The 24,599-nt window shown below is 44.9% G+C and overlaps 1 protein-coding gene across 2 annotated transcripts in view; it reads left to right on the top strand.

Moving 5' to 3' along the window:
- The window catches only part of LOC137357255 (GDNF family receptor alpha-2-like), a 217,401-nt gene that overhangs the window by 126,945 nt on the left and 65,857 nt on the right, over positions 1–24,599 (top strand). For both annotated transcript variants that reach the window (XM_068023453.1, XM_068023454.1), the window contains one exon: positions 16,394–16,739. In XM_068023453.1, coding sequence (XP_067879554.1) covers positions 16,394–16,739 — 346 coding nt within the window. The remainder of the gene's footprint in view (positions 1–16,393; positions 16,740–24,599) is intronic.

Genomic DNA, 24,599 nt, shown 5'->3' with positions numbered 1-24,599 from the left:
ACTCCCTCCCTAGCAGCACTGCGGGGGGTACCTTCACCGCATGGACTACAGCAGTTTGAGAAGATGGCTCAGCACCACCTTCTCAAGTGTAATTATGGACGGGCAACAAATGCTGGCCTTGCCCGTGACACCCACGTCCAATGAACGAATAAAGTTGAGGATTGGTCATGAAGGTGAATGGAACAGTGACGGAACATTGTCAATGACTGGAAATATATTTTAGCATGGTTCAGTATGCCATATAATAGGAGAAAGGCTTTTGCAGATAAAAGGTACTTGCCAAATTATTTGATAGTTAGGTTGGCTCAAATGCTAACAGCTTTGCCTCTGAGTCAGAAAGTCGTGAGTCCAAGCCCCACTCAAGACCTTCAACAGACTCGAGGGTCTCCTCATGACATAACTGGAGGAGCTGTAGAAACCCTGGGAAAAATGGTAGGAACCCCAAACAGATATTGACCCCATTGTCTGGATCAGTTCAGTGCAGTACTGAGCAAGTGCAGCATTATCAGAGGTCCTACCTCAATGAAGGCAATGTTAACTGAGGCCCCGTCAGCTTGTTTAACGGATGAAATATCCCACTGCATTTTTATGAGCGAGAAGTACAGAGAATTCTCCCGGTGTCACATCCAACATTCATCACTCAAAACAACATTACCAAAACAAGTCATCTGGTTATTGCTACAGCATCTGGTTGCAAAACAACAGTGACTACACATCAGAAATTGTGAAACATTGTGAAAATTGTCTGCCCTTGGATTAATACACTGATGGCCTGTCTTCCAGTTATACTGAGAGCTAACCTTGTAATCCTTGCCTGCTTTCTAAAGTCTGTGTGGGTGGGTCAATTGGAGGGGCCTTGGTTGCAGAGGCTCCCCTGAGCAGGGCTGCTCTGTGACTGGAAGCTGAATATATTTTCGAAACTTACAGCTCTCTTAAAATAAAACTCCAGTCAAATATGGAATTACTGGCTGGCTTACAGGCAGTATATGATGGGAAGTGGAGAGGAGTACAGGTGATTTGGGAGTCAGGAGTTTGGAGACGAAGTTAGAAATGAGCTCTAATTGTTCCAGCTAGCACAGAGGAAGTTGTGTTTGTTTATATTGATGCTGGTTTGCCACCGAAATGCTGATGAAACTGGGTTTTTGGACATCAACTTTCGACTGACTTTCAGATCGTGTCAAACCTCCAAAATGTGGCAGGGTTGTGTCACACTGCCCGTAATAACTGGTGTCACCAATAGTTCAGGAAATGTAACAGTGGAGAAAGCTGGCCCAGTTACCTGGATAAAATGTCTTTTAATAGTGATGGATCAGTGTCATAATCCCTCTGATTCAATTTATCATTGCTTCACTCTATAATTTTGAACAATGTAGCTACAATGACACTTTGTCAAGGTTAGTACTTGTGTAGACTCAGTGTACAAGTGGACACTGGCCTGACAGTTGACGATTTCTTCTTGACATGTCTTCAAGAGTCCGTTCCTCAGCAATGGCGCTTCTCACTGAGCTTGGGGTTCCAGCCAGGATGTAGAGGGAGCCTAACCAAGAACAGAAAAGGCTGTTCCTGAGCACCATTTCAAATGAAAGGATAACTTTAGGACAAGGGAATGTGAAAGGTACAGTCTGGGAAAAGACAAGTTCAGGAGATACCCGTTCCACACACACACACACGAGTTTCAAGACCTGAAATGTACTCTGAGTAGGGAGACAAAAACTCACGAGTCATTCAAAAGACAGTTAGATGCTGTGATGGGAGGATCATATGTTTCTGGGCAAAGAGATGCTCGCTGGCCTCCCTCATCAATAACTTGAGCAGAGATACAGACTGTGGACCAGTGCAACTTACTTGGACCTTTTCCTGATTGGTGGATTAAGCTCTGACTGCAGTTAGCTGGACGTAGACTGTCATGACCAGGTTGAAACCCAAGAACTCGCACTTCGTAACCCCATTTCCGTCACTGCCGACAATATCCATGTCCTGGAACAAAACAAACCAAGGCTTGTCGCATTGCTTGCTCTGTCACTAGGTGTCACTATCATGCCTTCTAACGATGAATCATCGTAAATGTGTAAACTCCTACTCCGCTTTATTTAAATCACTTGTCAATGGTTGTGTCTCAAAAGTATAGACCTTCAATTGAAAACCTTACGAGAGCACCAATGTTTTTGGTTTAATCCTCACAGTCTATATCTTGGAAAAAAAGGGTCTGGTACGTAACATATTTGTGTATCACTCTACATGTCACACCTCAAGTGTCACATTTTGTTGTAAATCATAGAATCTTGCAGCACCACAGAAGAAGGCCATTTGGCACATCGTGCCTGTGCCAGCTTTTTGAAAGAGCTATTTAATTAGTCCCATTCCCCTCTGTTCTTCCCCAATAACTTTACAAATTTTTTCCTTTTCAAGTATTTATCCAATTCCCTTTTGAAAGTTACTGTTGAATCGGCTTCCACCGTCCTTTTCATGCCAACGCATTCCAGATCATAACAAGATCAATGTGTTTGAAAGAAATTCTCATCTTCCCCTCTGATTCCTTTGCTAATTATCGAAATGTTGCGTCGTCTGTTTACCAACCCTCCCGCCAGTCGAAGCAGCTTCTCCCTATTTACTCTATCGAGAGGCAAAATAAATTTTTGAAGAAGAGAGGAATAAGGCCAGTTATTTGATGCTGGGTTCTTGTGATCTGGAGCCAGAAATTTACAAGCAGATACAAATACTCGGATATGCTTACTTAGACCAAATCTCTGCCACAAAGCACTCTCTGTGGGGAAGTGATCCAAATAGATCAAATGTTGTTGAAGTAGTGCTTTCCGTCACTGAGCACTGGTCTTAAAGCAGCAGGCTAACTTGCCCCTTTGGATTGCAGGATGCTTACCGCAGGCGGCAGACAGAACATGAGCTACACTGTGGGTAATTTGCTTATTTTCTATCCCCGACACATTATTTGTCAAACGTTTTTTCCCCAGAGACCAGCAGTCTTTGAAGGCAATTTGGCTCAAGACATTACTGCGACAGTGTTAGAAATTGGGGCAGGTCGATAATCAATCCATTCTTTGAAGAAGTTTCAATCTGCTTTGTTAAATGTTATAATATGAAAGAAAGATGTGCATTTCTGTAACACTTTCACCTCAGGCCATCCTCCTGAACCCTACAGCCAATAAAGCACTTTGTTTGAAGTGCAGTCACTGCTGTAATGTGGGAAATGTGACAGTCAATCTTTGTACAGGAAGATTCCACAAACAGCAATGACATAAATGACCAGACAATCTGATTTTAGGTATTGGTTGAGGGATAATTATTATCCTTGGACATCGGGGAGGGCTCCCCTGCACTTCTACCACCTGAGAGGGCAGATAGGGCCTTGGTTTAATGTCTCATCTGAGAAATAAACCCCCAAAAAACTGTTCAACAACACAAAATATCTCCTTTTCTGCTCTCCCAGCTGGCCAGTCTCATTACTGTGGTAGAGTGATCCCCAATTATTTCCATGTTTTTATTTATTTCATCTCACAAATATCAAATGACCTAACATTGATTATTCATAGCTGGAAAAATGGTTGCATATAGTGACACACAATGAGCCTGCAAGCCATTTTATTATTGGTGACATACAGTGACACCCAAGTGCTGTACAGAATACTGATGATTGACTTATTCCTCCATTATTAATCATGCCTGGAATCCACACTGCTGCAAGTGACTGGGATTGATTTTATGCGCACAAGTGTTATGTAACTGTCCTCCACTCGCTGCATTTTGCTGGAGCAATAATCCTGTTTTTATCGGGATACTTTGCTGTAGTTTCAAACATGAGTTCTGTTTGGCTGTAGTTCGGGAGTGACTTTGTTCAAACAGGCTCTGTTTGCTGCTGCCTGAATCTCTGCACCACCTGCAACTCATTGGTTGACGCATTGGTGTCAGTCCTGACTTTGCTTTACAAATGCAAGCTGTTGTTTTTCTGTGGTCAGATAACCAGAGTACTGTTCTTCTTCCTGATTCAGAGGGGATTTTAGAATCACGGAAATTGGCAGCACAGAAGGAGGCCATTCAGCCCTTCCCAACTCCTGTTCCATAGGCCTGTAGGTTACAGCATTTCAACTGCATTTCCAAGTGTTTTTTTTTCAATGCATTGCGGGTTTCTGCCTCTACCGCCCTTTCAGGCAGTGAGTTCCAGACCTCCATCACCCTCTGGCTTTTGATCAGCTCCCAGTGTTATGCTTCAAATATTTTTTTTGCAGACTAGTTTTCCAGGTAATCATAATAAAAGTTGGGTCACTTGGGACGAAATGTTGAAGGGTTGATATCTTGTACAACTTGTGTAATTCAAAGCACCTGTTGGTTCTGGAACAGGGAGACTGTGGGAGCTTGGCCACCCCCTGACTCTCCACTGAGGGTGAACATTCCAGACGGTACTGCTTGTTGGTTCTGAGTTTCTGTTCAACAGCTTTTGGCAGGAAGGACGGAATGTAAAACCATGGTACAAATTATGGATTGCTCTACCACAGCGATGGGACAGGCTACTTGGGAGAGCAGTAAAGCAGAAATTGTATTTTATTCAACAAACAGGCAGGCAGGGATATTACACCCATTGGCTTGAATTTTGTTCTTGGGACAGGGGCCCCGACGATAAGCACGAAAGCCATCTGCAGGATCCGGAGCGGCATTTTAAGGGGATCAGGCAACTAATTGGTTGCCATCGGGGATGCCGTCCCTATTAAGGACGGCTGCCCGCCCCCAAGAGCTGCCGGCCAGTCAGAGGGCTAGCAGATCAGCATTGCCACCGGGAGCGGTGGCCACTGTTGGGACTGTGCCGAGAAGAAAGGACGCCATCCTCTCAACCAGTTAAGTGGTGTCTGGGGGTGCTGGGACCAGTCAGGTAGGCCCCATGAAGTGGGGGTGGAGGTGTTGATGAGGGCAGGCGGCGCCGTTGCCAGAGGAGCGGCCATTGCTGCCAGGAGCTCCACCGTGGCCCAAAGGGTGCCTGAGCAGGAGGCGCCCCACCAACGAACCCACTGGGAGGCGACCATGGTTTGGCTGGCGGTCACCCCACACAGCAGAGGGCCCACCCACCGCTGGTAAGAAGCCAGTGGTGCGGGAAGGGGCCCTTAGTTGTCCACTTCAGTGGCTCAACTGGCCTCTGGGTGGGAGGGCCATCTGCCACCTTCCCACCTTTGGCAAGATAGCATGGCGGCGGGAGACAACAGGCGACCTTGTCTCACAATTTTACAGACCCTCCTTCCCCCAACCCACCCCATCCCCAGAAGACTGGTAAAAGCCCACTGTTTCTGGGATATTGGTGACAGTGGCAATTATTGCCCATTCCTAGTTTGTGATTGAGCAACTGAAAGCTTACAAATCCACTCCGGAGGCTGTGAAGAGTGTGGAACTGGAGTTAGATGGGTATTAGCTGGAACAGGGAGGGCAGGTTGGGTTTTTATCAACCTAAAAATTACCAAATTTATTGCATGGTATTGGACCTGCCAAGATAGGATTTGAATTCTCAACCTCCAGTTGGCCTTTATTACAAGGGGGATGGAATATAAAAGTAGGGAACTCTTGCTACAACTATACAAAACATTGGTGAGACCATACCGAGAGTAGTGTGTACAGTTTTGGTCTCCTTACTAAAGGAGGGGTATACTTGCATTGGAAGCAGATCAGAGAAGCTTCACTCGGCCGATTGCTGGGATAAAGGGGTTGTGTTATGAGGAAAGGCCGAGCAGGTTGGGCCTGTAGTCATTGGAGTTCAGAAGAATGAGAGGTGATCTTATTGAAACATACAAGATTCTGAGAGGGCCTGATAGGGTAGATGCTGAGAGGATGTTTCCCCTCATGGGGGAATCTAGAACTAGGGAGCACAGTTTCAGAAATGGACTCCCATTTAAGACAGAGATGAGTCAGAATTTCTTTTCTCAGAGTGAATCTTTGGAATTCTCTACCCCGGAGAGCAGTGGAGGCTGGGTCATTGAATATATTCAAAGCTGAGTTTGACAGATACTTCGACTATAGGGGAGTGAAGGGTTATGCGGACTGGCAGGAAAGTGGAATTGAGGCCAACCTCAGATCTGCCATGATCTTATTAAATGGCAGAGCAGGATTGAGGGGCTGAATGGCCTACTCCTCCTCCTATTTCTTCCGTTCTTAGGTTTTTATGCATAGCCCTAGATTCCAGATTCCCCACAGCCTCTCACTCTCTAAATGTCCAGTGGATTGTAGCTACTGTTCTATTCCTGCAGTTGGGGGATTTAATGAGGACTACTGTCTGTCATTGGGGAGCAGATCGCCAAAGAACTCAACAGGCAATAACTGGCATTTGTTGTTTATCCTACTGTCCCCCCACCACTGTATCCTCTGTTTAGGTCTGAAGTTCTGTTAATGGATGATAAATACTTGGCAGTTCAAGATAATAGGGTGAACAAGTGTTGGGTGTTGTTAGGTGAGCAGAAGTAAGCTCTGTGGCAAGCAATAAACAATCTCCACCAAAGCATCCTAGTCTCAGTGTCTTCTTCACAAACAGGCTTGGAGAATTCTCTCACATCCCCCACGCCCGATCTCCAGTGTTGCCCTGTTTACAGCTTAGTTTGCAGTCCACCTGTTGATGCTGGCGAGCATACTGTCACCGATGTAAATAATGTTTTGAAAAATGGATCTTCGCAATGTTTTCTCACAGCTAATTGTGCAGAGCAATAACGAACGTGTTCTGTTTTTGTAATCTTTGGATGAAGAACATAGCTAAGATTTACTCTGCAGCTTGACAATTACGTTGAAGAATGTAGGGAAAACAGGAGCGGATCCTGCAGTACAAGGTTACTGTCAGTCAGTAAAGAGACAATAAGGAAGCCAGCCTTCACCTGGTCTCACTGGAACAGGTTTTTAGCTCTTCCCTGGTGAATCCTGGGTCACCGCCTTGCAATTATCAGGCAAAGAAAGCAGCACAAACAGGCTTTCTTAGGTTTAAAGAAGAAAAGTTGAAATTTATCAAACTTAAACTCTAATTCGGTTAACATCTACGGATACATGACGCGCCCACGTTCGCATGCATACCCGATACACACATGCAAGAGACAGAAAAGAGCAGAAGAAAAATAAAGTGAAAAAGTTTGCGGCAATATCTGAAGAGTTTTTGTTACTGTTCTTTGAGCTCACTGGAGAATCCTTGATTGCAGGTAGATCTTGCTTTTCGTTGGGGCCCAGTATTCTTCTTAAACCTTGTTTGCTGTAGGAGACCTTTCTCTCGTGTCTTCAGTGGATTCAGAGGCCAGTTCAAATGAAAACCCTGGAACAACCAGGTAGTCATGTGACCAGCTGGTCTAACCAGTCCTGACCGTTGCGGACTGTATCCTCCTTAGGAGGCCCTGGAATGCGCTTCCTCACCTTCACTGTCTGTTAGTGCATAAATATATTTTTTCCAGCCACGGCTGAGCTGTTTAACAAGTCATTTCCTCGCTCCAACAACAGTTAAAAATCAATGTTCATGACAAAATTAATGTGCCTCATTCTTGGCAGGTGGGGGGCCGAGCATGACAGTAGTCACTGTTGTAATGTCGGAAAGGTGCCACCCAATTTGCGCACAGCAAGCTCCCAGCAACGCAAATGTGATAAGCCCCTGCAACTCTTCTTGAAGCTTGTGTAATGCGATCTTTTATGTCCACCTGAAAGGGCAGATTAGATCTCGCTTTAACGTCTCTTTGAAAAGACAACACCTCCGCAGGTGCAGCATTCCCCCAGTACTGCGCTGGAGTGTCAACCTGGACCTTTGTGCTCAAGTTTCAGGAGTGGGATTTATCCTGACTCAGAGACAATATCTCTACCCTCAGAGGCATGGCTGATATCAGAAATGGAACAATAGACTACAACTGGTAACTCACACTAATATAAAACTGATGAGATAAAGAACAAAGGCTCTCAGGTCAGGACCAGTGAATTGAGGGCTGAAAATAGCTTGTTTCTATCAAACTGCAACTTGATGGAAAGGTCCATCCTTTATATCAACATTGATCAAGCTGTCGACTTCAGAGTATGTGACTGTTGTACGTCAGGTTGCTACAGAAACTGAAAGCGCGTCAGCTTTGCCTACGACATCTAATAACCCTGCAAACTACGAAATGCAGCTGGTTGTTAATGTGAATCTGGGGATTGTTGCATTCTTGCAATTCTGAAAGCATCTAACGTTGTGCTTGTGATGATCGCCCCGTTAACCTTGCCTGTGTAACTGAAGTGAAATGAAAAATGACTTGCTTTTATATCGCACCTTTCACGACCACCAGATATCTCAAAGAACTTTACTGCCAATGAAATACTTTAGAAGTGTCATCACTGATGTAGTGTTGTCACATGGCACAGAGCAAGCTGCCACAAACAGCAATGTAATAATGATCAGACTAACTGTTCATGTCATGTTGACTGAGGAATAAATATTTGCCAGAATACTGGGCACAACTCTTCTTCTAAATCATGATGTGAGATCTTTTACTTCCACCTGAGAGGGCAGACAGGGCCTCGGTTTCACATCCCATCCGAAAGACAGCACTGCATTAGTACTGCACTGGAAGTGTAGCAGTGATTTTTATGTTCAAGTCCTGAAGTAGGAATCGAACCCAGAACTTTATGATTCAAGGATGAGGGTGCTACAAACTGAGCCACAGCAGGCAAATAAAGTATCTAACAATACAGTGGCTTGTGGCCTGTTCAGTCCTGAGTAGCTTTGGGGATGAGGTGAGAGTGAAACAGTTTTCAATTAGTGTTAGTGACAAATTATTTCTGCAGGGAAGGGTGTGGCAAACGCTTGAATTGCAAAGAGAGTCACCTCAGCAAGACTCATTGTCAAAGTGAACAGCTATCAAGAATCACATCAAATACAATTTAAGTTTCTGCAGCTCGAGTGACTTAAGGAATCTGATGAGTTACTGAATGCTTGTGTGAGGGGGCTATTTTAGCACATGAGGCTGAAATGACAAGCTCACATTGAAAAAAAAAATGTTCTCATCAATCACTTTACTCTCAAGGCCAGCTTTGCTCAGTCGGTGGAACTCTCTGCCTCGGAATCAGAAGGTTCTGGGTTCAATTTCGCAGTCATGAGCATGCAATCCAGGCGACAGCGAAGGACTGAGGGAGTGCTACATAGTTGGGGTGCCAACTTCAGGCGGAAGCGTTCCAGGGTCTCTCTGTGCAGTGGCACTATTCAGAAAGAGGAAGGACTCTTCAAGTTGTTCTGGCCAATATTCATCCCTCAACCAAGATCTCGATGACGTGATTAATTGATTATTCGTCTCACTTGCTCTGCACAAACTGGCTGCCGATGTAACAATAGCGATTGTATTTCCAAAAGTCACTCACTGGCTGTGAAGCACTTTGTCCCTTCCTTACCCCCTTCCTTGGCACCTCACCTAAATCACAATTATTCACTGTGAGCCACGTCAATAGAAACGTAAATCTGGGTGGCATCATTGCTGAACTCGACACCGACATGCTTGCACTTCTGACAGGAGTTATCAATTGGGAAGGGCAATCCAGGCTCCTTTCCCCCCACCACTCACCGTCCCCTCCTTCCCTACCGCAGGACTCGAGGTTAGTTGCAACTCCCCTACCCTTCCCGTTCCTGAGATCCCCTTGGAGGCAAATCTTTCTCCTCCATAGGGCTCCGGTAATCAAAGAATAAATTCACAGCCGCCAGAAGAGTGACGACCAAAATAACATCCCACATTTGTGGCTCAGATGCTGTGCATTTCTGGAATTCTCTGCTTTTATTTCAAATTTCCAGCATTTGTATTTTTACTCTGGTCAATCGATGCTTGTGACGCTCAGGGCTTGTCCCTGTTAATTCAGCTCTCTCACAATGATCTTTTGTCGATTTGATCTTAATTGGAGATCTGATTCCATTGCAGTTGTAGCTCTCGATGGTTAATACTGCAGTTAATGGAATTGTTCAGTTGATGATGAGCAGAAATTTGATCAGATTTTCCAGTGTAAGAAATATTTTGCGACTTGGCAAAAGGTTCCCTCCCTCCCCAGGTTAGGGGCTGTAGACGGAGCCCGGTCCAAGAAAGTGACGTGTCCCCGAGGTTGAGCCAGAAGAAATTTGTTGAAATTTGGCCCCTGTTTCTGATTCGTGACAAGCGGCTGGTTGGCACACCAAAAGCAGCCACCACCCAAATTGCACATTGGCAAGTGCTGCACCCTCTACTTGGATCGGGTGACCGGCCTCGTGCCACAACCAAGACTCACTGGGCCATGGGCCAGAGATGAAGCAGGACCCACAACACCACAATCTGGGGTCAGTGTCCAGACCATCTGTAACCCAGCTATACAGTCAAACTGACTCACCAGCTTAGAGCACTAGCATTTCCAGTGTAAACGCTGAATGCAACAACTTTCATGTCGACAGTGTCTTGAACACACCATCAAAGGGACGGGGGAGCTTTAAAAGGTTAAATTATGTGGACAAATTGCATAAACTTGGCTTTATGTCCTTACATTTAGAAGATTGAGAGGTGATGTAATGAAGGTATTAAAAATAATAAAAGGATTCGATAGGGTAGATAGTGAGAATCTATCTCCTCCGGTGGGGGAATCCAGAACAAGGGGACATAGCCTTATAATTAGAGCATGCCATTTAGCAGTGCAATCGGGAAGCACTTCTTCACACAAAGGATAGTGGAAATCTGGGACTCTCTCCTCGAAAAAGCTGTAGATGCTGGGGGTCAGTTAAATATCTCCTAGTCTGAGCCGAACATCTTTTTCTGAGGGAAGGTTATGAAGGGAAGTGGAACGAAGGCAGCAAAATGGATTTGTGGTCCAGATCAACTATGATCTGATTGAATAATAAAGCGGGCTCGAAGGGTTGAATGGCCTATGTCTGTTACTATGGTCCTATATCCAGCTGGTAATCATGCATAAGATCAGAAGAAATGGGAGCAGCAGTAGGCTATTCGTGCCCTTAAGCCTGCTCCGCCATTCAATAAGATCTTGGCTGACCCGATAGTGGCCTCACTTCCACTTTTCTGCCAGACCCTCATAACCCTTGACTCCCTTATCGATCAAAAATCTGTCCAAGCCAGCCTTGAATATATTCAATAATCCACCTTCCACTGCTCTCTGGGGAAGAGAATTCCAAACACTAACGACCCTCTGAGAGCAGAAATTCCTCCTCATCTCCATCTTAAGTGGGAAACCCCTTAATTTGAAACTGTGCCCTAATTCTAGATTCACCAACGAGGGAAAACATCCTCTCAGCAACTACCCTGATTAAGCCCCCTCAGAATCTTTTATGTTTCAATAAGATCACCTCTCATTCTTCTAAACTCCAATGAGTACAGGCCCAACCTGCTCAACCTGTCCTCAGAAGACAAGCCACGAATCAGCCCAGTGAACCTTCTCTGATCTGCTTCCAATGCAAGTATATCCCTCCTTAAGTAAGGAGGCCAAAACTGTACGCAGTACTCTCGGTGCGGTCTCACCAATGCCCTGTACAGTTGGAGCAAAACTTTCCTACTTGTATACTCCAACCCCCTCGCAATAAAGGCCAACATTCCATTTGCCTTCCTAATTAGTTGCTGTACCTACATGCTAACTTTTTGTGATTCATATATAAGGACATCAGATCCCACTGTCCTGCAGCATTCTGCAGTCTCTCTCAATGTCAATAATATTCTGCTTTTCTATTCCTCCTGCCAACCTCACATTTTCCCACATGATACTCCATCTGCCAATTTTTTGCCCACTCACTTAACCTATCTATATCTCTTTGTGTCTTCCTCACAACTTGCTTTTGCAAATTTGGCGACAAAACACTCGTTCCTTTCGATCAGGTCATTCTTATCGATAGTAAATAGTTGAGGTCCCAGCACAGATCCCTGTGGCATTCCACTAGTTCCAGTTTGCCAAACTGAAAATGCCCCATTTATCCTGACTCTCTGTTTCATATTAGTTAGACAATCATCGATCCACGCTCATATATTACCCCCAACAGAATGAGCTCTTATCTTGTGTAGTAACCTTTTATGTGGCACCTTATCGAATGCCTTTAGGACATCCAAATTCACGACATCTGTTGGTTCCCCTTTATCCACTCTGCTCGTTACATCCTCAAAGAACTCTAATAAATTTGTCCAACATGATTTCCATTACCTAAAACCATGTTGACTCTGCATGATTGCATTATAATTTTCCAAATGTCCTGCGAATAGTTTAGTTTAGTTTAGAGATACAGCACTGAAACAGGCCCTTCGGCCCACCGAGTCTGTGCCGACCATCAACCACCCATTTATACTAATCCCACACTAATTCCATATTCCTACCACATCCCCACCTGTCCCTATATTTCCCTACCTATACTAGGGACAATTGCTAATGGCCAATTTACCTATCAACCTGCAAGTCTTTGGCATGTGGGAGGAAACAGGAGCACCCGGAGAAAACCCACGCAGACACAGGGAGAACTTGCAAATCCCACACAGGCAGTACCCAGAATTGAACCCGGGTCGCTGGAGCTGTGAATACTTCCTTAATAATGAATTCTAGCATCTTCCCAATGACAGATGTTGAGCTAACTGGCCTACTGTTTCCTGCTTTCTGTCCCCATCCTTTCTTGAAGTGTTACATTTGCAGTTTTCCAATCAGCTGGGACCTTCCCAGAATCTAGGGAATTTTTCGAAGATGACAATCAATGCATCCACCATCTCTGCAGCCACTTCTTTTAAAATCCAAGGATGCAGGCCATCAGGTCCAGGGGACTTGTCAGCCTTTGGTCCCACTGGTTTTCCCAGTACTTTTTCTCCAGTGATGACAATTGTTTTCAGTTTCTCCCTCCCTTTAGCCTCTTGATTTTCTATTATTCTTAGGACGCTTTTTGTGTCTTCTGCTGTGAAGACAGATACAAAATAATTGTTCAAAGTCTCTGCCATTTCCTTGTTTCCCATTATTAATTTTCCAGTCTCATCCTCTGAGGGACCAACACTTCCTTTAGCTACTCTCTTCCTTTTTATATATTTGTGGAAGCTTTTACTTTCTGCTTTTATATTTCTTGCTCATTTGCTCTCATACTCTAATTTCTTCCCCTTGACCTTTTTTAGTCATCCTCTGCTGGTTTCTAAAATTTTCCCAATCTTCTGGCCTACCAGTAATCTTTGCAGCATTGTGCACCTTTTCTTTCATTTTGATACCATCCTTAACTTCCGTACTGGGGCACAGATGGTCCATCCTTCTCAGAGAGTTTTTTTTTCTCAATGGAATATATCTTTGTTGAGAATTATGAAATATCTCCTTAAATGTCTGCCACTGCATCTCTACTGTCTTACCTTTTAACTTATTTTCCCAGTCCACTTTAGCCAACTCTGTCTTCATACCCTTGTAATTGCCTTTATTTAAGTTTAAGACACCAGTTTCATACCCAGATTTCTTACCCTCAAACTGAATGTGAAATTCTATTATGTTATGATCACTCTTGCCTAGACAATCCTTTACTATGAGGTCAATTGTTAATCCTGTCTTATTACACATTACCAGTTCTAAAATAGCCTGTTCCTAGGTTGGTTCCAGAACGTATTGTTTTTAGAAACTGTCCCTATGAACTAATTCTCCAGGCTACCTTTGCCAATTTGATTAGTCCAATCTATATGAATATTAAAATTGCCCATGATTACTGCAGTACTTTTCCTACAAGCCCCCATTATTTCTTGATTTATACTTTGTCCTACAGTGTAGCTACTGTTAGGGGCCTCTCAGCTTTGCCCACCAGCGACTTCTTTCCTTTGCTATTTCTTATCTCCACCCAAACTGATTCTACATTTTGATCTTCCGAGTGAAGATCATTTCTCACTATGGTACTGATCTCATCCTTTATTAACAGAGCTACTCCACGTCCTTTTCCTTTCTTCCCAGCCTTCTAAAAGGTCAAGTACTCTTGAATATTTACTTCCGAGCCTTGCAACCACATCTCTGTTAGGGCTATCATAACATCTCCATTTATTTCTGTTTGTGCTGTCAATTCATTTATCTTATTGCAAATGTTGTGTGCATTCAGATAAAGAGCCTTTAATTCTGTCTTTTTAACATTTTTCCCTACTCTGACTTTAGTTGCTGGTGCACTCTATCTCTGTCCCTTCCTGTCACACCTTGGTTTTCATTACCCTTATCGCTACCCTGCCTTACCCTTGCTCGTTAACTTTCTAAATTTCCCCTTCCCTGAACCCTCCCCCCAACTATTTAGTTTAAAGCCCTCTCTACAGCCCAAGTTTTACAATTCGCCAAGGCACTGGTCCCAGTGCGGTTCAGGTGAAGGCCACCCCAACAGCACAGCTTCCTCTTTCCCCAGTACTGGTGCCAGTGCCCCATGAATCGAATCCCATTTCTCCCACACCAATCTTTGAGCCCCGCATTCAACTCTCTGATCTTATTTACCCTATGCCAATTTGCCCGTGGCTCAGGTAGTAATCCAGAGATTATATCCTTTGTGGTTCTGCTTTTTATTTTAGCCCCCAGCTGCTTATAGTCCCTCAGCAGAACCTCTTTTTTCAGTCCTACCCATGTTACTAGTACCCAAATGGACCACGACAACTGCATCCTTCCCCTCCCACTCCAAGTTCCTCTCCGGGCCCAAAGAGAAGTCCTTCACCCTGGCACCAGGCAGGCAACACAGCCTTTGGGACTCATGCTCTCATTTGCAGAGAACAGTATCTATGCCCCTACTATACTGTCCCATAGTACTACTACATGCCTTTTTACTCCCCCCACTTGAATGGCCCCTGCACTGCAGTGCTGTGGTCAGTTTGCTCATCCTGCCTGCAGTCCCTCCTCTTGTCCACACAAGCTGCAACAACCTCGAACCCAGTTGGACACGTGCAAGGGCTGAGGCTCCTCCATTGTCACCTTCTGGATTCCCATATCTGTCTCACTCGTGGTCACACCCACCTGTCCCTGAGAACAGACCAAATCTGAAGCCTAAGGGGTGTGACTGCCTCCTGGAATGAATTTTGCACTCCAGCTCATCAACTCTGAGCCAAGGTTCCTCGATCTGCAGATATTGCAACACATCACTTGCCCTGCCATCTTTATTGTGTTACATTGAACTAATTAGGTTTCAAGTTTAGAAATATCACTGAATGCAGCTTGATGGATTACTGCAGAGAGGACGAACTTTTGCCATTGTGCGGTGCATGGATATGTACTCAAAGGCCACCATCAAGTTTGTATCCCTGCACCTTCTGATTCCCAGATACCTCAAGCTGCGATTACTGACGGATCGTGTTATTTATTCTGATCTAACATTTGTTCACCAATGAGGCAACGGCAATTAAGGGCCGTTTACGAAATTTCAAGCCCTCAAGATTCTAAGATTTATTTCCAGAGGATAGAATTAAAAAATAGAGAAGTTGTATCGAACTTTTGTTGGACCACACTTGAAGTACTGTACACAGTTGTGGACTCCTTATTATAAAAAGAATGTAAAGGGGTTAGAGTTGGTGCATCAACGATTTACAGGGATCATTCCTGCAACTGAGAGGTAAGGTTGAACAGGCTGAGCCTCTTTTGAGATGCAAAGGCTGAGGGATGACCTAATAGAGGTGTGTATAATGATGAAACGTTTTGATAAGGGAGATTACTGCCATTTGTTGGGAAGAACAAAACGAGAGGTCATCAATATAAGGTAGTCACCAAGAAATCCAAGAGGGAATTCAGGAGAAATTTCTTTACCCAGAGAGTGGTGAGAATGCGGGACTCGCTGCCACGGGGAGTGGTTGAGGCTAGCAAAATAGATAGATTTAAGGGGGAGCTGGATGAGCACATGTGGGAGAAAGGAATAGAAAGATAAGCTGAGACGGTGAGATAAGGAAGGATGGAAGGAGGTTTGAGTGGAGCATAAATGCTAGCATGGACTGGTTGGGTTGAGTGGCCTGTTTCTGTGCTGGAAATACTGTGTAAAGATTTCATAGTAACATAGAAAATAGGAGCAGGAGTAGGCCATTCGGCCCTTCAAGCCTTCTCCGCCATTCATTATGATCGTGGCTGATCATCCAACTCAGTAACCTGTTCCCCCTTTCGCAAGGTTAATAGCAGAACATTGTTTGGACTTTAAGGGGCATCTTCTGGCCCCCGGCTTAAGTTTGGGCAACCCTGGCCTACTTGGAATTTTATTATATTCAAAATTACTTTGCAGCAGACTTGAAGATATCCAAATCTAGATTTTTCTATCCTGTTGAGGCATCCTGGGAACCACAAGGAATGCAAGAGAGTACTTGTATTTATCTGCAGCACTGCATCTGCGATTGGGGTCAAGTATTTAAGATTGCGGAAACATCACCTGCTCTCAGGAGTCAGTTTTTATTTTCTGCACAAACTCTTGATTAAAGCCCAAGTAATTTATTTTCTTCCTCTCTTTATCATCGTGTTGCAGGAATGGAACCCACTGGGGCTCGAGGAAACCAGTGTCTGGATGCAGCCAAGGCTTGCAACCTCAACGACACCTGCAAAAGGTACCGCTCGATCTACATCTCCACCTGCGTCAAGCGCACCTCTCCCTCCGACACCTGCAATCGCCGCAAGTGCCACAAATCACTGAGGCAGTTCTTTGATCGGGTGCCGGCAGAGTACAGCTACCGGCTGCTCTTCTGCTCCTGCAACGACCCAGCCTGCGCGGAGAGGCGACGGCAAACCATTGTACCCGTGTGCTCATACGAAGACATGGACAAGCTAAACTGCCTGGTGCTCCACCAGATCTGCAAGACTGACCACGTGTGCAGGTAAGGGGGAAACGCTCTGCGCAATTGTTCCAGCATCTATCACTGGAACATTACGCACATTGGGCTGGATTTTAAGAGCCCCCCGCCCGTCTAGGTGGCGAGCCCAAAGAATGGCGGCCCACCCACGCGGGCCATATGCCAAAGAGCCCCTGCGATCCTAAACGCTGCGGCTGATTTAAGTAGCCGGGGCAGTCCACCCCACCCCCACCCCCCCACAATCACATGGAGGAGGCGGGCTGTCCATCCCCATCAATGATGTCAGCTGTCTGTGCGCAGGCGTGAGTGCCATTTTTAAAGGGCAACCAGCCCGGCTGCCATATTTAAATGTTTCAAGGTCTCCCAAAATTAAATGAAGAAATTTTTTATGCCCCTTTCCGACCGCCCCCACAACAAAACAATTACAGTAACTATTTGCCCTTTCCCTCCCAAAACACTTACTTTTTACATTTGACCTTCTCCCCCCACAAACTGCACCAACTCTTCCCACCATTCCCCACAGCCATGATATGTATTTGACCCCGATCCCCCCCAATCCCCGCACCTGACAAACTTACCTCCTCCCCGCTATCCCCCAGTGTGGCATCGTGTTTCCCCAGAGATCTGAAGGCACGGGAGTGCCATCTGCCGCGCCGAAGATCGCGGCTGGCCCTCAAGATTGGAGGTAAGTGTATTTAAATTTATTAATTTTTATCGATTTGCCTATTTAAATCGTGGTCCCGTCGGCCAGCAGCTGGGGGGTTGGTGGGGACCGTCACGGATCCTTGCTGCCGTCGGGAGGATCGGGCCGGACCTTACTGGCGTCGGGCATCACCCGGAGTCATCGTCGGGCCCCCCAACCCCCGGATCAGACGCCTGGGGGAAGAACAAAATCCAGCCCATGAAGTGAAGAAACTATCAGGTTGTGTGTCAGCTGTTAGCTAGTTAACATGGGGCTAATGCGGTTTGGTGATATTAGTGGACAAATCATCCATGTGCCATATCTCTGCCCACCATTAAACAATGGCGTTAGTCCCTTCTGTTAAATGGGGTTTGAGACAGAGGTTTTAACCCATTCCTGTCCCCTTCCCAATGCTCGGTGCCCACCCTATCCTTTCTCTCCTTATACAGCATTTTGAGATCTTCCTGCGTTTATACCAACTGCAATTGGGCCAATAGGGGTAACCCAAGCGTCCCAACCTGACAGGAATCAGCACGACAAGAGCCCCTTTCAAGACACCATTAATGATAAACAAAGAGGTAGCCCAATTAAACTATGAAATCTTGTAAGTGAAGCAATAAACCTTTGCAACTGAACAAAAATCTTGCTAACAGAATCCATCAGACGCTCTTATTCCCACCAGTTGTGGAAGGCATCATACACGGACATCACATGCTCCCTTCTCCAGGCCACTGGGGCACAGTCAGGACAGCGGAAGAGAGGCAGCGGCAGCCACAGCCACCAATCCCCACCTGACATAGTCCGTGCCTATCCTGTAAATCGCCACCTTGGCTCAGGATCATTCCTGCATCTGGGAAGCACGATGGAAATGCAAGTCACTATAAAAACTGCATTTTTGTAATTGTGTTCTCATACACTGAGTTACACTTATCCCTCAGCCTGCGAGCTAAATCAGTCACCTCAATGAAATTGGCCATGAGGTTTAGAATCCCCAAAAGAAGATCTGAAAAGCCACAGAAATACTTGGTCTTTGCTACCAGTGAACCCAGAAGGATGATGGAGAGACCATCCCATACAAATGAGAAGCAAATGTAAGAGTATTTCAAAAAGAAACCCAAGACTGACTGGTCTTTTCATAACCTCCTACACTCCCTCTGGAGATGTGACAGCCAATGGACGGCTTGAATTACTATTCTGGCACGATAATTTAGTGACATCTGAGAAAGACGCAGGCCAAGATAACACAGAAATTGGATTCAGCAGTGCGGTTTTTTTATTATTAAAATAGTTGGTTATCAAAGTTCAGCACCAAACTCTGGCAAATTGACCTGTACAAAAAGAGAGGATGACCCAACACCTGAAATATCCTCTCTTGTCAAAGGACACAGAGGGACATGGAGATAACTTGACGAGTCTCACCCTTGCAAACCTATCTGTAATAATGCAATGATCTGTTGGGTCAATTGCAATCAGTCGGATTAAGCAGAAGGGAGTAATACTGTACTGTAAATAATTATATAATTCTTTGCACAGTGGAGCATCTGTGCACGATTGGAGACCGCATTACTCTTCTTTTCCTCTCACATTGCTGTATTTCCTCTGCTTCACACAACAGCGTTTGAATAACTTACACTTTCCTTGTAACTCGTTCTCCAACTCTAATTCTATCACTACTTTTTTCTATTTGTCTTCCTCTCTACTTTTCCCTCTCATTCTTTCTCGCTCTCTGCCCATATATTTTATATCCTTGTCCTTTTAACCCTCTGATTCCAAATTGCGAGATGCTCACAGATTAAGAGGGGAAGACACTAGCTTGGAGCATTTTCTTCCCATCGACAAACCTCTGTACAGAGCCATGACCGAGTAATGAAAAAACTGAATCCATCAACATCGACACGTTTCCTTTGGAAGCATGCCGAAAGTTAGAGAGACAGATGTAAGTGTACTAAAAACGACACAGTTTAACAGCATGTGAATAGATCTGACCCAGTTTAGATCGTTCAGCTAACCCAGATACCTGAAAAAGATGGAGGAGCAGTGTTGCACAGTGGCTTGCATTGTTACTGATTACAAGCTTCCTAACCATGGTTCCCAGATGGTAGAACGTCTTCAAATGGACCCCACAGGGACTCTACCATCATCCTATACCCTGTCTGTCAATGATCTGTAAGGCTTTGTGTATCTGTCAATCTCTTCATTGGCTTTTCATTCGTTCTCTCTATCTCTGTTGCCATCTTTTGTCTTTCTTTTTCATTCCCACCCAATCTGGTTCTTCCTTCTCCTTTCCCTCATTCTCTTCAGTTTTGCTCTTCACCCACTTCACTTTCCCCTCTCTGTTAATCTCATTCCCTCCCTCCTTCATTTTCTCTCTCTCATTCCATCTTGTGAATATTAGAAGGAGGCCATTCGGCCCATCCTTACTGCGCTGGCTCTTTGAAAGAGCTATTCAATTTGCCCCATTCCACACCCCCCCCCCCCCCCGCGCTCTTTTCTCATAGCACTGAAATTGTTTCCTTTTCAAGGATATATCCAACTGCCTGTTGAATCTGCTTCCTCCACCCTTTTAAGCAGTGCATTCTATTGCAGAAAATGAAATTCCTAAGTCTCCTCTTGTTCTTTTGCCAATTATCTTAATCTTGTTTCTCATTCAATCGTTCATTTATTCCCTAATTTTTCACGTTCTTTCTCTCTCTCATCTCTTCTCCTCTTTGTTCGCTACTTATCGCTCTCCCATTCCCTCCTTCCCATATATCCTTACTATTCCTTATTTTCCATTTGGTGTCGGGGCCCCAAAATTGGAATGAAATGCGGGTCCAGACCCCACAGGGTGTCGGGAACAATCACTCGACAGTGATTTTCACACAGTTGGCCAATTGGTGGGCAGAGGGCGCACTCGCAGTCCAGTTCAAGTTGGGAGGACGGATAACCCACCCTGTAACATTTGGCACCCTTCCCTCCAGCTGCTGATAAGGGGAGAGTCTGCCATTCTTCCAATATCAGGCGATGAGATCTGCTGTCTTAAAAGAAATAGCACAGTCACCAAGTAGTGCATTCGGTCTAATCCAGCCGAACAATGTCAAACAGCCTACCAGGCCTTGTGAGTTGCCTCTTGTGATTAATAACACATCATTGGTGAACCCATAACAGCAATGGACAATGTGCCTTCTCAGAAGCTTCCCAGCGGTCAAGCAGAGTGCAGCAGTGCTGTCGAAAGATGTGTGCAATCAGAGTGACAACCGTCACATATTTACTCTGAAAGCAGCTTATTCATGGCCTCCATTTTGAATAAAAAGCCTCAATGAGACTATTCACAGTGCTTTTGGAAAATTGCAAGGTGTTCACTTGAAATAATAGGGAGCACACTCCGGTTTTAATTCAGCCTCACGCTGAGAACTTGTGCATTTTAAACATTTCTTTTCAAACCCTGGAGCATCTGAGTAACAGGGTACCAACCGTGCAACACAGCCTCATTGCCGAGGCAAGCTCTCACCTCAGTACTGTCACCTGCACTTTTGAATGACCTCAGGACTTTATATTTACTGGTGCACAGGAGCAAGGAGGCGATGATGAGTTTGTGCAGGGCACAGATTGAGCCACAGTTGGAGTGCTCTGTGCAATGTACCTGGTACCTGGGCTCAAACGGTATCAGAGCAATGAAAAAGGTACAAGTGGATTCGAGAAGATGATCTCAGGAATGGGAGACTCAGGAAAACTGGGACTATGTTCACTGCAGCAGAGATTAAAAGGGGATTTGATAATTGTGTTCGAAATATTGGGAGAGTAAACTCAACAGGAAAATTACTTCTACTGGACAGAGAATCAATAACAAGACAGAGCATACATAGGACGAGTAAGAGAAGGGTCATTGGGAGGTTACTATTAAAATGCAGATTACACAAGTTGACATTCAAGTCTAGGAATGGCATTTAAGAGAAAGCTGAATTAAAAGATGCAGAATAGGAGTGGGCAAATGGCATTGGAGTAAATAGATCCGCTGTGCAGCGAGGACAGGCACGGTGAACCTTGGCCTTTTTCTGTGCTGTGATTCCATTGTTTATTCCGTACTTAACAGACTCCCCAAGGCTTCGGGATGCCTGAAGCAGTATCTCAATCTCCAACCAATTTGGCTGTACTGAGGGACTTTGGCACGAGAACTGTCGATTCTATCTTGTAAAACTTCTCTTGATTGTGAAGTCTGTGAATGGAAGATATCCGAGTTTGATACTGATTGGTCTGACCTTGTAACTTAAGTTGTGAATGGGCCATGACAGGAGGGTCATTACCCCAGGGCATGTTATTGTACAGATCCAGTGAAGAGATCGACTTGAAATGATAGCTTTCTCAATAAAGATACACAATTATCAGAAAGTGTTCTTTTAAATTAGTTTGATATTTAAAAATTGATTAACTTTCAATTCCTTCTGTTGATCCTTGTTACTGGAATACAGAGTTTGAGCACTGAGGTTTCACAGAACCACGGACTGATTAAGCTGTGGCAAACTGACATTAGTTACGAGCTGTGTGAACTGGAAATGTTTCAGAGATTTTCTCTGTTCTGCCTGTGTATGTTAGTTTACAGCTCTGACTTTCTGGGGACTAGTGCCTTGGATAATTGGAATCTGCTTCACTCAGCTGCTCCGAGTCAGGGGGCCATGGGTTCAAGGGATACACAATGACCACATAAATTAGGCTGCCACTTCAGTGCAGTACTGAAGGTGCAACGTGTCAGCGAAAGGGCAGCTCTCCATTGTCTCGTTAGCCGAGGTCCTGTTGACCTCCAGCCGTCCCCTGCACATCTCTGGCCCATCGAACACCATCACATACAGCCTGCCCATTCACAACCCGCTCCACATCCCCACCCACCTCCATTCCCCCCACCCACAGCCCTCCCTGTCCCTTTCTCCACCTCAGTATCCACTACCTCACCCCCATCCTTTCTTCCGCCCCAGCTCTCAGCTGCTTCTGTTGCTCCATGTTCTGTGTGAAAGCAGTTTGCGTGCTGTTAATGCACTTGCCTTATGCAGTCTTTCAATGAACATAAATTGTTGTCAGCAATATTTTAAAAAATCTCAATAAAATGCTGCAATATTCATTGCTTATGCAATTTGCCATTTCTTAATTTTTAAAAAACTGCTCTCAGATCCCAGGTTGAGCTGAAAAAGATTTTTTTTGGCCTCAATCTTCAACCTTTTGACTGAGGAAAGGAAGGAATCTCAATTCTTCCCGAACAAGCATTGCTGGCTTGCAGAGAAGCTCAGCGACTGAGAACTGTTTAGGTGTGTTGGTCACAGCTCGTGTTGACTGAAGTCTCAAATGAGACTGACCTGGAATAAATCTTCAGAGAATTCAACCACCAGTTTCTTTCAAAGTCTTTTGGCAGGGCTGGTAGAATAGTAAAGAAACTCTCAAAATCCTCGCATGACGACATTCAGTCCTTCAACTCCTGTCAAGGCACAGACTGCAGGCTGGAACACTCCTCAGCCTGCACTTGCTCAGAACGTCCTTGGTCAGCTCTGAGCAGCCGAGCGAGCGGGCGAAAATACTGAATCAAAGTTCAGACTTTCAGGAAGTTCTGAAAACTTTACTGAAGAGATTAAAATGGGTTCATTTTATCATGCTATTGCGAAAATGTGGAATTGTTCATACGTTCAAAATCTTGAAACTTTATTTCGCAGTTAGTTTCAGTTAATTTTCACTAATTTCAGTTAGCGAGAAAAAAATGACGGGTTAAAATTTTTTGAAAAGTGATGCACAAGATGTTTGCGTAACCGTTTGTGTTGTAAAATTAAATTGTAAAGATTTACAGCAGGAATTTCAATTTTAAAGGCTGAAGAGAGAGATGTTTGAGAACAGGATGTTTGCTCTAGATTTTTTAATAAGATTTGGATTGGCAAAAGCTTGAGTTCCCCAGTGAAGACATGGACAGATAAAAAGAAAAAACATGTATTTCTACAGCACTTCTGACAAACTCAGGATGCCCCAAAATGCTTCACAGCTCTGAAGTATTTTTAGTGTGTAGTCACTGTTGTAACCTAAGAAAACATGGCAATCAAATCGTGCATAGCAAGATCTCACAAACAGCACAGTTAAATGACCAATTAGTGACTGGCCTGGACACTGCAACTGCTCATCTTCAAATAGTACCGAAATCTTTTACGCCCACTTGATAGAGCAGACGGAGCCTCATTTTAACATCTTATCCAAAAGACGGCACCTCTGACAGTGCAGCACTCCCTCAGTATTACAGTGGGACTGTTGGTCTGGATTATTGTGCTAAAGTCTCTGGAGTGGGACTCAAACCCACAAAGCACTACCAATTGAGCTGAGGCAGATACCCATGGGGAAATGGGGTTGGGGGGAAGGCAGGAGGGTCTTTGAACCACGAAGTTCATCCAGAAGATATGGTCCTGCCATGTCTACCACTGATGCATTCCCAAACATGAAATGTTCTGGGAGAGACAAAAACAACCGGAGAATAAACCCTGAGGCCAGTCTGGGAGCAACCCCAACAAATTCCAATCCAACCATTGAGGCAACCAGGTAAAGCTCACACAGACTGCCATAGAATCATACAACGCAGAAGGAGGGCATACGGCCCATCGTGCTTGTGCCAGCTTTTGGAAAGAGCTATTCATACGAACAGACGAATTAGGCCACTCGGCCCGTCAAGCCTGCTCCGCTATTCAATAGGTTCATGGCTGAGCTGCTTACTCCACATTTCCACCTTCCCCTGATAACCTTCCACCCCCTTGCTTATCAAGAATCTATCCACCTCTGCCTTAAAAATATTCAGAAACTCTGCTTCCACCGCCTTTTGAGGAAAAGAATCCCAAAGACTCACGACCCTCTGAGAGGAAAAGTTTCTTCTCATCTCTGTCTTAAATGGGCGACCCCTTATTTTTAAACAGTGACCCCCTAGTTCCAGATACTCCCACAAGGGGAAACATCCTTTCCACATCCACCCTGTCAAGACCCCTCAGAATCTTATATGTTTCAATCAAGTCGCCTCCTTTCTAAATTCCAGCGGATACAAGTCTAGCCTGTCCAACCTTTCCTCATCAGACAAGCTGCCCATTCCAGGTATTAGTCTAGTCAACCTTCTCTGTACTGCCTGCAATGCATTTACATCCATCCTCAAATAAGGAGACCAGTACTGTACACAGTACTGCAGATGTGGTCTCACCAATACCCTATTTGGCTGA

The sequence above is a fragment of the Heterodontus francisci genome, chromosome 47 (genome assembly GCF_036365525.1).
Source record: "Heterodontus francisci isolate sHetFra1 chromosome 47, sHetFra1.hap1, whole genome shotgun sequence".
NCBI classification, from domain to species: domain Eukaryota; kingdom Metazoa; phylum Chordata; class Chondrichthyes; order Heterodontiformes; family Heterodontidae; genus Heterodontus; species Heterodontus francisci.
Note: the sequence above shows the minus strand (reverse complement) of the source record. Positions and strands in the feature narration are given on the sequence as shown.